Here is a 16427-nt window from a genome sequence, read left to right as displayed (position 1 = left end):
AGCGCCGCACAGACAAGACGATGCAACATCAGCATTTATCACGTCACCGTTGCAAAAGCAGCAGGACGTGACATCATCACTCATACAGCCACTGTCGGGCAGTTAGAAGACTATCGATCGAGTGTGCACAAGCTCCTGCACAGTTACAGTAGCCATGATATCACTGATCATAATGCACACATTTGCAGTGAGAAAGTGTCAGATCATAACTAATAACTAGTTGTTTCATTATGATGAGATCATATTTTTTAAGTGATGAACGAGTGAATAATTAAACAAAAACACAGAAATTCATTGAGTCTACACATTTTAGCGTGAAATATTATACAACAAGTTACAATGTCATTAGAAATAATCTTCTTTTTTTTTTTTAAATCCATAAATAACCAGAGAACATCTTGAGATGTTAAATCACTCCAGCTTGAAAACCCCCATCTGTGACCTACAACACGTTGCTACTTTCCTACCGCTTAACCCCTACTTCAGGCCCCCTTGCTCGGATCACACCAATCATCCAACTCTGCCTTCATTTTGAGCTCATCTACACCCATGTGAAGTCTCATGACTGCATCTTGTGACGCTGGGGACACAGACAGAGATATAAACACCTGATAAAATACTTAAAATGACTTCTGTGATAGGTCCAGTTACAACTGATGTCTCCAGGACCACATTTTATCGTGATGACTCACAAAGTCTGCAATACCAGTTGTTGCCACATTGTTGCAGTTGGTAAATATTCATGTTAAAATGACTGTGCATGATTTAAGAGTAATTTAGTCCAACAGGTGATGCCCCATTCAAAATTTTGGAAAAAGCCAGTCTAGCTATTATAATTTTTTAAAATTATTTTATTGTTTTTTTTATTTTTTATTTTGTTTATTTATAGGCACCTTTCAAAGCACTCAAGGACACATTACAAGACAGTTAAAAGGAAGCAGCAATGAATCCATAGATCATAAAAGCAAACAGTCATTCATATGCAATAATAAGTTAATAAAAGAACATGACTAAATCAATGCCTTAAAAACAATTACTGTTTTCTTGTTTTCTGGAACAAAATTTTAAATTATAGTCATTTTAATTTGAGAATTATAGATATATAGTTGTTTAAAAAAGTTGATTTTTGATAATATCCAATAATCACTTCTAGCTAATTTTCAGATCATTTTTGCAGTTTCCTCATTATGTTTTTTTCTGTTTTTAAAAGAAATCAAGCCATTTTGCAGATTTCAAATAAAGCTGGTGAAAATAGTTCTATTATTATTATTAATCATTTATTATTATAAATAGTTTTGAATTGTTCATGTCATTAAACCCCCCCACCCCGATTATAAAGTGTATGTCATCAAAACTTCAAACCTCTGACAGTCAAGACAGCTAGTAACTATCTGTGTTAGAATCATCATAACTTATTTAATGTCAAAACAGAATATGCAGTATATTACATCATCAAAGGACATCATCAGTTATTGCACATTTCCGAGTTTTGCTAATCAGTGAAGGTAAATCCTGACAGAACTGTAAATATCTGCCGACAGATTCCAGTAGCTCTGAAGCTGTAGTTATAATCATTGTCAGGTCTGAGCGGGTGTGATTGAAATATTTGATGTGGTTGGCCTCTCCAGCAGCTGTGACACACCCTGCCTCCAGGCTCTGTCCACTCTGAGGAAGGTTTCTGGGATCAGATCACAGAGCCTGAATCCCGACCTTGACAACGCGGGGCAGAAATGCTCATCTGATGGCCGGGTCAGTATCTGCACACGACTGACAGGAGCTGTAATGTAGTTAGAGCAGGAGAGTAATGGCAACAGACAGCAGTGACAGGACAAGAAAGGAGGGGGACGGCAGGAACAGATGGAGACAGATGATAGCATGGGGGGAAAAGGAGATAGAGAAGTGAGGAGGAGAGGAGGGATAGTAAGAGGCTGTGTAGAAAAAAGGGGATACAGACAAATTGACTGAAGGTGGAGTTAAAAAAGACGCACACAAATGGCACAGAGGAAAAGAAGAGGACACGGGGACGAGCTGCTTGAGACTGAAACACTATACTGTCCTTTATTTTATTTGCATTGACTCTCACGTTTCTGCTTAAGTTAATTTTTATTGTATTAAAGTGGCTTAATGCATCTCTAACCACCACTAGATCTGCTTTGGGTGACCTGATGCTTAAAGCATCTTGAGTGCTTTTACAATTGGATTTGATCCATTTTTTCTTCTCTGTCCCTTTAAAGGGATAGGTCACCCAAAAATGAAAATTCAGTCATTATCTACTCACCCTTATGCTGATGGAAAGTCTGGTGAAGTTTTATAATCCACAAAACACTGCTGGAAGTTCAGGGAAAAGGCATTGCACTCATCTACCAAATGGTGCAAATGGTGACCAGGATTCAAATGTAGTGGACTGCCTTGGCGTGGTCATTACATTTGTCCCTCTGAGGAACTCCAGAGCTCAATGTCCCCTGGGCAAGTGGGGGACACGTCTAGAGACACTGTTTTACGAACCCAAAACATCCAACAGGGGGTTGTTAATTAACTTAACTTATACTCCCTGGGGATGTCTGCAAACACGCTCTGCCTTTTTGAGCCACGGGAAAGTGTCAGTATCTGACACCCTCCATCCTGACATATGGTGGAAGGTAAAGCACTCCGAAGGTCCCATCAGCATACCACAGGATGTAAGGCATCTGAACGACCTCCTGATCACCCAAGCAATACCAAACAACCATCGTATTGCCTTCCCTGCTGAGATAACCAACTGGTCGAACATTGGGTAAAGCCATTATATAACCCTGTGTTGTGATAAACATCTGACAGAATGACTTGGACCAAGGTTGTAAGTTAAAATTTCCCTTCTTCCCTAGTCTTTGTGACTGGGGGTGAGGTTGTCTCCATGCTTAAGTAAGCAGATAGGAGCACCTCCCATTCTTTTCATCTCATGTAATTTGAATGAGTTAGGTAAAGTACGTTTTATTCCCCTTTTGTTATAATGGAGCTATACTGCCATCTAGTGGTCTTGGTTATTAGTAAGCTCGTAACCAACTTTGTAGTTATATCGTATTTTGAATTCATTGTATAATGTTAAAAGTAATCCTATATCTAAGTAAACACAAGTTTCTTAGGATCCATGGTACAATGTTATGTTATGTGTGGTCACATATTTCACAAAATTGAGGATCTTCAGAATCATGTGTTACGTTATAAATTACTTTTGGGTCTCCTAACATACATTTGAAGTTACTGTGATGAGACTATAGTGGTGAGGAGATACGTGAATTTATACACCACGGGTTAGATCGCGTAATTCGTCATAAAGTTCAGAGACATAAATGTCTCCTAAATTACATTAGGTCTTTTAGAAACTTATACCAGATGTGCGATCGCTCGGTGCAAAAGTTCGCTAACTCCGCCTTCCATCCGCACCCCCAAATCGAAAGATAAAAACTGAGTGACTCTCTCTAAGTCAAGAGCTCTCTCTCTATCTCTCTCTCTAAGCTCTCTCTTCTCAAGGCTTCTCCTCTTCTCTCTTCTGAAGTTTTTCTTCGCTCCTTTTTACCGCGGTGCGTCTCGTGCATCCGCGCTCGCAACTTTTCTTTTCTTCAATTTTATAAGCGGAGCCGCAACAGCTCACCAGAGCTTTGCTGAACTTTAACTTTTGAAGCCATTTTCTTTTAAATCTCTTTGACGCTTTTCTTTATACCAGTTTTTGGTCAGTAAAGACACTTTTGGTAATTCGTTTTTAAGTAAAATCAAATGAATAATTTAAAGTGACTCCCTCAGACCAGTGGGAGTACTTTGATTATTTCTGCAAGTTTTAATTGAGAAGGACATAACCCATTCGACCAATCGCAAGCCGCCCCATTGAACATAAGTATAAAGATCAGCTGATAATCTTGGCCGAAACACACCTTTTTGTAAAATTGAACTCATTAAAACCGTACTTATCGTAAAAATGACACCCTGATGTAAAGTATGTTAAAGTGATTGTTTTTATGAAGTTTGGTAAAGTCTGTGGTCAAAAAACGTGAGGCCACTGACGCTTCCAATGATGGAGCTCCAGGACAATTAGATGACTTTGGATGAGCAGTATAGAGACAATTTGTGGTTATATTATGTATTTTTTTAAAAGTTTGAATCCTGGTCACCATTTGCTTCAATTGTTTGGGAGATGAGTGCAACGGCTTTTCCCAGTGAACCCCCAGCAGATTTTTGTGGACTATAAAACTTCACCTGACTTTCCATCAGAATGAGGGTGAGCAGATAATGACTGAATTTTCATTTTTGGGTGAATTATCCATTTGAGGGATAACTCCATTTCGTCTTGAAAACAGCAGCTGACGAAACCATTTTCAGTTCTTAAAGTGCTCAGAAATGTTAAAGTTTCCACAATATCTACAATTCAGATGGGAAAAGCTTCTTCTTGCCGGGAAGGATTGTGTGATACATTTGAAAGCTCGAAAGTTTTTGTGCTTATTTTTTAATTTGAATGCAGCCCAGCTAGTCTAATCCTAAACTGAGTCGTACTGACATATTTCTAATCACGATGCCTTTACATTACAAACAGGTGACATTTTTATCATATTGTGCATGACAGGCAGCAGGCAGCCTTACTACCATCCACATTTTTTCTATCTATCTTATCAAATCCCAAACAATTTCAGACTTTTCCTGTCTCTTAGATGTTGTCGTGGCTTGTCATGATTTCCTATTCAGACATTTACTGGTTTGCTAATAGAGCAGCAGGGCTCGCCATAGATCAGATAGACAATGTTATTAACTTGTTTTTATAAATGTTGAATATTAAAGTTTGAATGCCTGGAAATTCACACAAGTTGTCAACAAACATTCAGGTCAGTCAAACTCATTTTGAGGAGAAAACCAAAGCGAACGGGAAATTTACTCACCAAACTGTCTGCTGTAAACATTCATTGCAGTTTGGCCGTTAATTCAACTTTGACCTACTGCACTAGCTGTAGTTGTGTGCACACTCTATTCCTTTGCAGTAAGGGATTACTACGCACACTTCAACTGCACTCACTTTGTCTTCATATAATAGTGGTTTAGGCAGCACTCCAAGATCTCGGCAAAGACCTTGGTAAGCACTACAGCTCAGCCCAGTTGCCAAAAGGAAATGTTGGCTTTATACGTTTCTGCAAACCACAAATATATTTATTAAATTTGTTCATTGCAAATGTATCGCATCAACCTTTCTAAAGGCACATTGTATATAAGTTGAGTCATCTGGAGGTAGGCGGGGTGGTGGGTGTATTGCTGACTCTGTATATCCCTGGGTGTGTTTCACTGAAAAATCTGAACAGAACCTGGGTGTTTTCACTGGCACATTGGCGTGGTTCCCAGTTGCGTTTGTGCCACATCACCTTGTCATTTTTCACTGACACATGGGGTCATTATAGTGGCGGTTTTGCCACAGAACCTGGGGGATTTTTACCGACACATCACAGTGTTTCCCAATGGTGTTTGTACCACACAACCTGGAGGATTTTTCCTGACACATCTGAACGTTTTCTAGGGAAATTTGTACCACAGGACCATGGGGGTTTTATCGATACACCGGGGTGATTTCTAGCGGCATTTGTGCCACGTAAGCAGAGTGCTTTTCGACAACACGTTGGGATGACTCCCAACAGCATTAGCCATGGAACCTAGGTGTTGTTCCACACACACTGGTGTGGTTCCCAATAGCGTTTGTGCCCCAGAACCTAGGTGGTTTTCACTGACACATTGGGTTGATTCCCAACAGTGTTTGTGCCATGGAACCTGGGTGTTTTTCACCAACACATCTCGGTGCTTCCAATTTTGTAGCTTTTGTAGCGGCATTTGTGCCACAGAACTTGGGTGTTCTTTATCGTCACATTGGGATAATTCCCAACAGTGTTTGTGCCATAGAAGCTCACTATTTTTCACCGTCACATCGCGTTGTGTCCCAGAGGCATTTGTGCCGTTGAACCCAGTTATTTTTCACCAACACATCAGGGCATTTCCCAGCAGTGTTTTTACCATGAATCCTCGAGTCAATTGACTTTGCTTTCCATTGGCTTTTGTGGCACCAGCCATGGCTGTTTTAGGCCAGAAGGAAATCTTTTCCTAACCATAACCAAGTGATAATTGTGCCAAACCTTACCACACTTTCGGCACAGCATTGTTGAGGAATGTTAGTCATCCACCCCAAAATAATGTAATATTTGTGCTCTGCAGAAATGTGCAATACAAACATTTTTTCTGCCAATTGGGTTGTTCAGCCAGACAGATTTATTTGAATGTAACTTATTGCAGATATTTTATTGCAGCATGTAAGGCCTCCAAAGAGTTTTAAATAATTAAATAAAAATTGCCAGCATATTGTCATAAGATTTTTGCAATTTTAGTTGGATTATTATAAGGTTATATTGTACTGTGAATACAATGTTTTTATAACTGAGAGAAATGATGGCCAAAACAAATAAGACCCAAAGTTACATTAAAATGCAATCATCCAATACGAATTGTGTCTCAAAGTAAAAGTGGAGACTGTTGCTACCCAGTGGTACTTCTCTAGAGATTCGTCCTCCTGAAGGGGAAAACCAGGCCCGTACTCTCCGTATGCTATAAAGGAAAAAAAATACTCTAACCTGGTTAAGCTTTTTGTCTCCACGTTGCCTCGGGGAGGAAGAGAGAGATGGAGCAGTAGGGAGGACAGAGAGGTAAAAACAAGAGCAAAGCCATGAGAGAAAAAGTGGATGTGACGAATGAGAGCGGAGTGGGAGAAAGAGACTCGTGCAGAAGTAGAAAGAGAGGTGTGAGTCCAGGGGAGTGGGGAGGCCACTCTGACTGCATGATTAGTGAGTGTGCGCACACACGTGCACAGTCTCACGCACGTTCAGCACCATTTTCCACCCAGCTCTGGAGTGATGCTTAAGTGGCTGCTACATTAGCCTCGTTAGATATGCAAAGCGAGCCAATTAGCAGCACAGTATGCAGGAAGTGACATGTTCCACCTGAAGAAGCCCAGAAACAGCAGCAGTTTTCACAGCCAGCAATAAATCATGCCTCTGTGTGTGTGTGTGTGTGTGTGTGTATGTGTGTATGTGTGTGTGGGGCTTTGGACACAAAAATGTCACACATGTGAATTATAGGCTCATTAGCTATTGGCTAAAAAAAACATTCCTACTCCAAATAACCTCACTTGAGGCTCTGACGACTGAGATGCTTCCCTCTCCCTAGAAAAATATCGACCTTTGCATCCATCGCAGTGTTTTCTCACCAAGATATTGCTGTGAAATTGGCTGCAACACAAGACAAACAGCTGCAGCGAGGTGCGTGCCGCTTTAGATGTGATCTGTTTCAGGAGGTGTCAGACTTGTTTTCTGTGTATGAAATCCCTCCTGGCACGGCGGTGAGCTTCGCATTCGACAGCAGGAGGATACATCTATGGAGGATACAGTGCAATCTCTGTTTCAAAGAATACAGCAGTGTCTTTAATTTGACAGATATTTCATCAGCGTCATCAAGGACTGACGCCTTTACTTCAAAAAGTCTCCAACATGGGGAATACCACTAGCTTTAAACTAATATATTGGCCTTTTATTAATATTAGATAGTAGAGTGTGAGTCAGCTCTGATGGAATGGAGATTCTTCCCAATTTTAGTTTTAGGTGTTGAAATATAAAATTTCCTTAAGCAGGTCGCAGGTCACAGATCTTTGCGTTAATAAATCACAAGTGGAACAGACTCATTATCAGCTCTGATCACATCCATTCCTGTTACAGGAGAAACACGCATGTTTTTTAATGGGAGACAGAGATAGTGATGTGTGAGGTGCAGGTAAAATTAGATATATTTCTACTTTTTTTCAGCTGCTCCCTAATTAATGAGGCATTCTGCTGCTGTTCTCTCTGTCAGGGCTGGGTCACATCGGTCGCAGTTTTTGGTTGGGTCTGATTATTCTTTGGTCTGTTTGAGTCATGCATCCTCCATCCATCCATCCATCCATCCATCCATCCATCCATCCATCCAACCATTGCACACCTAAAGATATTGCTCCATTGTACTACTAATGTTCAAAAAACCTTTCATCAATCATTTGGTACCTTTAACTTAAGTATCAAGTATTTGACTATGATCTCATTATTATTGATAGGAAAGATGGCAAGTACAATACAAAATTAAAGCTGCAAGCAGCAATGAAAGGTCCCTTGCACCCCCACATATGTCGACGTACTGGTGGAACTCCAGCAAAAGCGGTAATTAATTCCTGTGTAAGTTGGACAATGTACGCAGAGTTTGGACCCTGGAGTGAGATATTTCACGTGATGTAGTACTTCCAGCACCCACTAGATGGCAGTGGAGGGCACATAAATTCCACGACATCTTGGTGTACATCATTTCTAGACCAAACCATGAAAAATTCATGTAAATGTAGTAATTAACTCACATTAAAACAAAAAGACATTTAAAGCTAAAGGGAAGGTCAGAAATAACTGAAGTAACTGAAACGTGGCTCAGGGGATGAGACGGCCAGTTGGAGTCTCCAAGATTGGCTGTTCAAGCCTCACAAGGGATGAGGTTATGCAACCGTACAAGATCCATGGCTGAAATTTAACAGATAATGCCTGAATTGGTGAAAACGATACATAATACAAGGCAAGGAGACAGTTGTGTCACAAACAAGCAAAACACCATACGGTTGAATGTTAAAACATGTCAGTACTTTCTAATGGACAAAGTATCTTATTACATCACAGTTTCTAAATTACCTCAGATTTTACTTTGGCATTTCTTTTCCGATATTCCTTGATTTCGACAGACGCATCTGCTGATACTATTTTACCTGTTTCGGGACAACTTCACCTGATGTATCGGCCAAAATGGTATATCACTCAACTTTACGTGCCTTAATTTGTTCTGCAATATCACAATCAGTGTCTAAACTGTATGAATCTACAGCCAAGTGATATTTTATGTCATAAATAAAATAAAATGAAATATCGGCTGATGTATCTGTCTGCTCTGCTGATATATGGGTCATATGGGGGTTGAAAAATTCAGTATCGGCAGAAACGTCTGTCGAAAACTTGACTGATATATGAGTCAGGCCGATAATCAGCTAACTTCTTGGCAGGTAAAATTCAAAATTCAGTATATGAAAATTCAGCAGAAAGGAGACAATTGTGTTTTTTGTCTCTCAACCCAACTTCATGTATTCGATGTTCTCTTTAGCTCTGTGCTTTAGACAGCTGCCTTCAAAAGTCCCCTGTCCCTCATAAGACTTGAACCAGCAACCTCAGGCACACTAACCGCTTGATTTACACACTGAGCCAAAACCTCCTGACACTGTACATGTTTAACAATTTGCCTTATAACAAACTAACTCACAAAGTGAAAAGATACACGCTGCAAAAACAGGTTGAGGGTGGATCAGATCTGCGGTAATGGCGGCTGAAATTAAATCACGTATCTGGCTGTAGCTTCAAATGTAGAGAAAAAAACGTTATTATTTTAGGTGTCTAAATGTGCTATGTGATTGTACATTAACGAAAAAAAACACAGTGAGGCTTAGATTATTTTGTATTGAAAAAAACCACAATTGAAATCACGCCTGCGTCAGGCGGAGACAACAGAAAACAATAGCGGAAGCTCCACTGTAGGAAGCCTGACAAAGCGCTTGACACACAGGTCCTGCTGGTACACAGGTTCAGGCGTGAAGCAGTTCTTGAGTGGCACATAGTCCGCAGATGACACTTAAAAGTCCTTTTGCAGAAACCAAAAAATACCCGGAGCTTCGCTTCCCGACCTCCCAAACGGCGACTCTGACACCTCCTAGAAATGCACAGGCAACTGAAAACACGCAGAGGTCAGGCATTTTCACAGTTGATCAAAGAACGATGATTTTGAGACATTGTGTCTACCATAGATTGCCCTGATCAAAGGTAGGACCGGGTGGTTCTTTCACATTTTCGACATTCCGTTGAACTTGAACTTGAACCTACAATCTCATGGTTTAAAGTAAATGACAGTAAATGTTTTAACAGACCGAGCCAAAGCATCTGACACTTCACCTGTTCACTGGACACCGTTCGGTGCTCGGACCCTAATAATAATTCCTTGCGTTCAAAAAGGGGCCTCGCACAGGTCTGTGCTTGGGCCCTAAAAATAAGACCAAGATGTTAAGAAAAACTGAAATGATCCTTTAACCTGCCAGTTTCAGTGTCCCATGATTTTCTAGCAGCTTTAGGAGGCATTTTTCTACACTTGAGACACAAACTATCAGGTATCAGCAGCGTTAATCCAAAACATATCAAGTCTTTGGTCTTACACAGTATCAGTAAAGCTCTGCCATTCACCTGCATCTGTGCTGTGTTTAGCCAAGCATAGCAGCCTGTTCATTCTTTATTTAGTGTTTCCACTGTCAGCAGATTTTTCCTCAGTCCTCTTCCTCTTCTCTTTTTTAGGTGCTGGTTTGGCACACTCGCACAGAAAAACCACATCTTGCAAATGAGCCCAAACATCGGAAAGACACTGTGGTCATTGAGGTGTGAGAGAAAGAGACAAGCAGCGGATCCAAAACCAGAAGCTGATTGTCGTTGGCTGGGACTGACGACAGCACCCTGCTTCCTCTCTTAAGGGGTTAATACAATCTGTTCTCGATGGACACGGACTCTGAGGAGCTGCATGATTCAAGACTTCTGGCTGTCTGTCAAACGTTCTTTGTGAGGCCTGGACAACACTGAATATGTTTGATTTACAAACTGGGATGACTCGAACTGTTTGTGTCCTCCATCCACGGCTTGTTAATGTGAAAAACTAAAGTATCAATGTAAAAAAACAAAACATCATGTTGCTGAACTGAAAAGTGCCATGTGAATAATTAATGTCATTTAAATCATTAATGCATCATTGTCAGATTAACTGTGATTCAATGAAAAATTACCATACAAACAGATAACGCCCATAGGCTATCTTAAGGCAGTGGTACTGTAATGCTGTTACTCTAGCAGCGGACAAGAAGATTGATAGCAATTTGATGTCTGTGCAACAAGCACGAAGCCGGTTTCAGGATGCTGTTAGTATAAAGTTAGCTTAGCAGAAAGACTGTAAACAGCTAGCCTGGCTCTCTCCAAAGTTCAAGAATATGCCTACCATCTCCACCAACAAGATAACATACGTTATCTTATTCATTTAAACAGTACAGAAGCAGAAATGCAAAAGTGATAATTTGTGGTTTAAGGAGAAGTTACATAATTGAACTATTTCTTTGAGAACAACAGCTAGGCGCAGTAGCAGTGAGCTGGACACTACTACTGATGGAAAAACTGGTGTTCACCAAGAAATATCTCCAACGGTTAAGTTGCTGGTAAAAAAATAAATTGTCCAGTCATGTGGTTAATTAGCATTGAAGGTGTTGATAAATGCATTATGAAGAGAGCCAAGCTAGCTTTTCCCCCTGCTTCCAGTCTTTATGCTAAGCTAGGCTAACCACATCCCATCTCCGGCTCTGCACGCACATAAAATTACATGTTACAGTACAATAACACCTCTCTCACTGAGGAAATTAAAATGTTTGAAGGGATTTTGTTTTCACAATCGTTTTTCACTCCTTTTATCAACTGCCAAAAGGTCCGTTTGTTGCTGAAGAACAACACCCTCTTCATGTCCTTACAGCTGTAAAATGCCAATCAGTGCCCAACAGAAGCAGCTAGATTCACCAGCTCTCCTCTTTGTTTAAATGAATCACACTAATGTCTGGTAGTAATGATTAATTGATGCATAAATGCTGTGTAAGTCTCCTTTGCATCACTCTGAAGAGGTTTTATGTAATGAACTAAATGGACCTTTGCTGTCCTGTTCTGTTTGTATGTGATCAGGTTTGGAAGCGGCCCACGTGAAGTAACAAGTGACGTCTCTCCTGACAAGCTGCCATCAATAATGTAGAGTCTGTGGGCCGACAACAAAGAAAACTTGCCTCACAAGTAAACGCACTTGCCAGCTGCGGAATAAAAAGGTATGAGCAGAGTAGACAGGATATAAACAGAGCATCAGACGGGCCGCTCGTTTCACAGCTCAGACGTGAAAGAAGTCTTTTTCTTTCAGTGCATTTGAACAGCAGTATTGTCCTGAAGTTTCGAGGGCACTGTGTAGGTGTATGATGTAAAGACGAGAAATAGAAACAGCGTTAAATCCAGGATTCGACGGCCTTTATTTCAAATGACCCTCTGCGAAAAAAAGGAGCAAACAAATAGAACTCCAAAAAACAGTACTTTTACACTTATGAGTCATTGGACAAAAGATGAACACAGAAAAGTTCCTGGATATTTATTTTTACTGCACGGAAACAGCTTTTCTCTGTACTAGGCACCAGTAAAATGTAAACACATTGGAAATAAACCTGGAGGACATTAGATTTATTGTGTCGTTCACACTCGCCACATGTGTGTAAGTACAGTTATTGCATGGCAGAGGGACCCTGTGTGTACAGACGTGAATCTCTGCGTCGGCGTTCGGCAGTGTGTTCATAACTCTGTGCGCGTATGTGTGCGTGTTGGTTAATTTCAAATCCTAAACGAGGACTGGACAGTGATGACGGGACCCATCCAGCGTTTTCATGCAGGTCCCCTTTTTGCTAGCACTGTCCAATCCTGTCCCCCCTGTTATTGTCCTGCTGGTCTAGCCCTCTGATTGGTCATCCAGGTTTATTTGCTGCAGACTAACTGTGCTTCTCTTGTACTGCACACAACAAAACACCACAATAAAGATGGCGGATGGCAGAATATACGGTTACAGAGTCATATGTGAAGGGAGCAACATTTCGGGGTGTCACATTGGTCCAGAAAAGATTGCGGAAACCCTACTCCTGCTGTTAAAAGTGAACCGTCAGTTCAGTTATCTCCGTTTTTCCCAGCCGAAGATCTGAGAGCTGAATCCACGGCACAGCGGGAGATACAGTACGATACCTCCTCTGCTATTTAAAGTGCAGTAAAGACAGCCCACTGTGATGCCAGTGGCGCTTTGTTTTGCCTCTGGGAGTGCGGGAGAAATGGTTTGTTTCAACAACAAGGAAATGTCTTAACTGGGTCGGAGCCCGGGTTCCACTGAACCCAACTCGTGAGGTTTCAAAACACTTCAAAACACCACCGCGTGGCTACCAAAGACACCCAGGGGACCCAGGGATGCCCAGAAATTACTGAGACTTGAAGCGAATCCTTTGGGGTTCTTTTGAACCAGCGAGAAATGTAAGAAACAGAATTGGAATTATATAGTAAAGCACCGTTAAAAGCACTGATACTGGTGGTGTTGTCACAGCCAGTGTAGTGTACACACATCAGTGGTTCCCAACCTTTTTGGCTTCTGACCCTTTTTAAGCAAAAGATCATGAGGATATTTACTGGTATCATTCTTTGTCATACTGAATTACAATTGAATTTTTGCAGACTTTGTGATATTCGCAAATATCATATTGTTGTCCAAAGAATTAATTGATATAATATTATGATAAAACTTGTGCTTTACACCCCCAGAAGGAATAATTTTTAACTTTGGATAGAACCACGCTATCTCTACCCCCTCTGCCTTCAGTCTTTATGCTAAGCTAGGCTAATCGCCTCCTGGCTCCAGCATGTTACCCAGCGGATAGACATAAGATTGATATTATCTAACTTTCAGTGACTAAGCAAATTGGGTATTTCCCAAAAACTGTAACAACTTCTTTTAATTAGAGAATTTGCGTAAATACCTAGTTATGACCCCTCATTTTTTGAAAGTGTCATGAGTCAGTAGAGGTTTAACTGTTTGATTGTTGGATAGTTTCAAGAGGCCCTTTTTATTTCTTATATTAATTGTTTTAAAATATCTTCCATCTAAGCCCATCTCTTTGTGAAACATTTAAAAAACTCAGGCTATCTAGCACCAGGCAGATCAGGGTGATTAGCCAAGAAAAGGACATTGACAATATTTACTGATATTGTTTCATGTCATTTCAAATCGAAATTGTATTGTGGCAGGCTTTGTGATCTACTAGGCATACGTTTTAACTTTGGATAGAAGCATGCTAGCTGTTTCCCCTCACTTTTAGTCTTTCTATACCTAGCAAACAGACATAAGATCTTGCAGCCGTTGAGGTGTATATTTTGACCTAAGTTTCAGGTTAGGAACCGCTGGTGTACATAATCTTGACCGTAGAGCTGATCAGTAGCACACTGGCTGCTGTGAGGATAACGTAACCTTGAGTGGTTGTAATGAGACAGACTTGATGTTTTAAGATTGTTTGTGGTAAAACGGTCAGATTACAAGACAATGAGTCAGTGAATCAGTGCAAAATAACATCTACTGTATAAGCAGCTTTAAACCCAAGTCATTCAAACCCCTTTTAGCAACGCTAAACTCCACCCCCCCCCCCATGAAGAGAACTCAAACCGAACACAGAGAGGCAGCGTCGACCTCTCTCCTATGGCTCTGAAAAAGTGGGAGGTTCACATCATAATCACACACATACAGTACTGTTCAGACGACTATCTGCTGCGAGGCTCTGCACGCCGTACAGAGAGGGGGAGGGAGGGGGGAGGGGCTACGATATACACAGCAGAGAGAGGGTGAGGACATGGTAGCAACCACAAGATAGCCATATCTACTGTAGGTATTGAAGACTATTCACTAACTATCCATTTTGGTAATGATATAATATTACTATAATAGACACTTGGAGTTCTTAGTCCAGCAGCTTCCTCTTCTGCCCATTTTCCGTCTCTTTCTTCAGACTACGACAACAAAAGGAAATCAGAAAGGAAGAGGGAAGCTGAAGAATGACTTTAACAGAAGCTGCCTTCGTTTTGTTTTGTTTTTTCTCCCATCCAATGTGATGTCATCTTGGCTTTTTAAAGGAACCATGGTAAAGGTATGTAGGGTTGGAGGAGGCAGTCAGTCACCCCCATTGTGCGTTCTTGATTCTGTGAGGAGGTAAGTGGCTATTTTGTGGCCATATGACTGCCCCCCACTCTTCCTCCGGACCCAGTCCTGGTCACTTCCACAGCTGGGTGCTGAGTGTCTGGCCGGAAGCTGCCGGTGGAGCCGCGGGCCAGCCAGCCGCGGGGGCCCCTGCCTGGCTAAAAGTGGCTGGCGCCGGCCCTCCACCACTCACTGCCATGCCTGACATCTGCTGGGTCATCTGGGGGAAAAAAAAAGGAAGGGAAGTCAATGTTCAAATTCATCATAGCTAAAGCAGATAGCTAGTCCCTCATCCCAGAGGCAGGGGAGGAGATAGCTCACTCCCGGCCTCCATCCCTCTTCGCCTCTGCTCTTAAAGGCTCTGGGCTTCCCCTGCTCCCTGCTCTCTCCCTCATCTTCTCTGTTCACCTCCTAACTCTTCACCCCCCACACCATCCACCTCCTTTGCTCCCCTGCTTGTCCTCCTCCTTCCATTCTGCCTTATCTATTATGAATGTGCTTTGGTGCGGCGCTGCTCGCTTATCTGGTCATCCGAGAGCTATGGCTGAGTGTGTGTGTGTGTGTGTGTGTGTGTGTGTGTGTGTGTGTGTGTGTGCGTGCGTGCGTGCATGTGTGTATGTGTGTGCAAGTGGCTATATGTGTGTGTCGGCCAAACCCGGACACACACGCATCCAAGTGCTCGTTCATCAACTCACCATTCCATTACATCTTCCTGCAACTGCAACTTATATCATATATATATATATATATATATATATATATATATATATATATATATATATACACACCCACACCTAGTCATCCACCTCCCATTTTGACTCTTCAAAGGCAATGGTGTTTATGTGTGTCTCTCAGGTGATTTATGATCTCTCATTAACCTCCCTAGATGTCAGGATGCTGACAACAATTTTGAGTGCTGAGTGCAACAGCTCACACTGTATAATAAGGAGTGTGTATAAGCTGAACGTGTTTGAGCAGCAGCTAACAAACTTATGAAGCAAAGTTCTTTGGCAGACTTTCTTTGTTCAAGACAGTCTGCCTGCAGGCCTCCACTGTGAATGGGTAGTGTGTGAGAAAGAGAGATGACTTTTGGACGACATACTGTACTATGGCGTTTTTTATGATTTTTGATCGTAATACTATACATTTACAATTTTTATGATTTATGGACGTGATAGTATACTGTGATGTTTTTTATAATAACAACATAATATACTATGTCATTATTTATTATTTTTTATGACATACAATACTATGATGTTTTTTATGATTTTTTGATGACATTTACTACTATGAATTTTTTTTAGTTTTTGACAACATACCATACTTTGTAGTTTTTCAGGATTTTTAGACTTCATATTATATCATTTTTAGGATTTTCGGACCACATACAATACTATATCATCTTTATCATCTTGGATGACATACTATGCTATGTGGTTTTTTATTATTATTGGAAGACATGCTACACTGACGTTTTTCATGATTTTTGG

The 16427-nt window shown here is 41.0% G+C and overlaps 2 protein-coding genes across 2 annotated transcripts in view; one reads left to right on the top strand and one right to left on the bottom strand.

The window, feature by feature from the left end:
* Positions 1-12764, top strand: part of b3gat2 (beta-1,3-glucuronyltransferase 2 (glucuronosyltransferase S)) — a 73710-nt gene extending 60946 nt beyond the window's left edge. The window contains exon 4 of the mRNA XM_042502100.2: positions 10449-12764. Within this exon, the coding sequence (XP_042358034.1) occupies positions 10449-10535 (87 nt within the window). The 3' untranslated portion in view covers positions 10536-12764. The remainder of the gene's footprint in view (positions 1-10448) is intronic.
* LOC121954897 (stromal membrane-associated protein 1-like) overlaps positions 12175-16427 on the bottom strand; it is a 162295-nt gene continuing 158042 nt past the window's right edge. The window contains exon 11 of the mRNA XM_088086534.1: positions 12175-15154. Within this exon, the coding sequence (XP_087942660.1) occupies positions 15008-15154 (147 nt within the window). The 3' untranslated portion in view covers positions 12175-15007. The remainder of the gene's footprint in view (positions 15155-16427) is intronic.

This window comes from Plectropomus leopardus, chromosome 13 (assembly GCF_026936395.1).
Source record: "Plectropomus leopardus strain MGB_pleo_1.0 chromosome 13, ASM2693639v1, whole genome shotgun sequence".
In the NCBI taxonomy this organism is placed as follows: domain Eukaryota; kingdom Metazoa; phylum Chordata; class Actinopteri; order Perciformes; family Serranidae; genus Plectropomus; species Plectropomus leopardus.
Note: the sequence above shows the minus strand (reverse complement) of the source record. Positions and strands in the feature narration are given on the sequence as shown.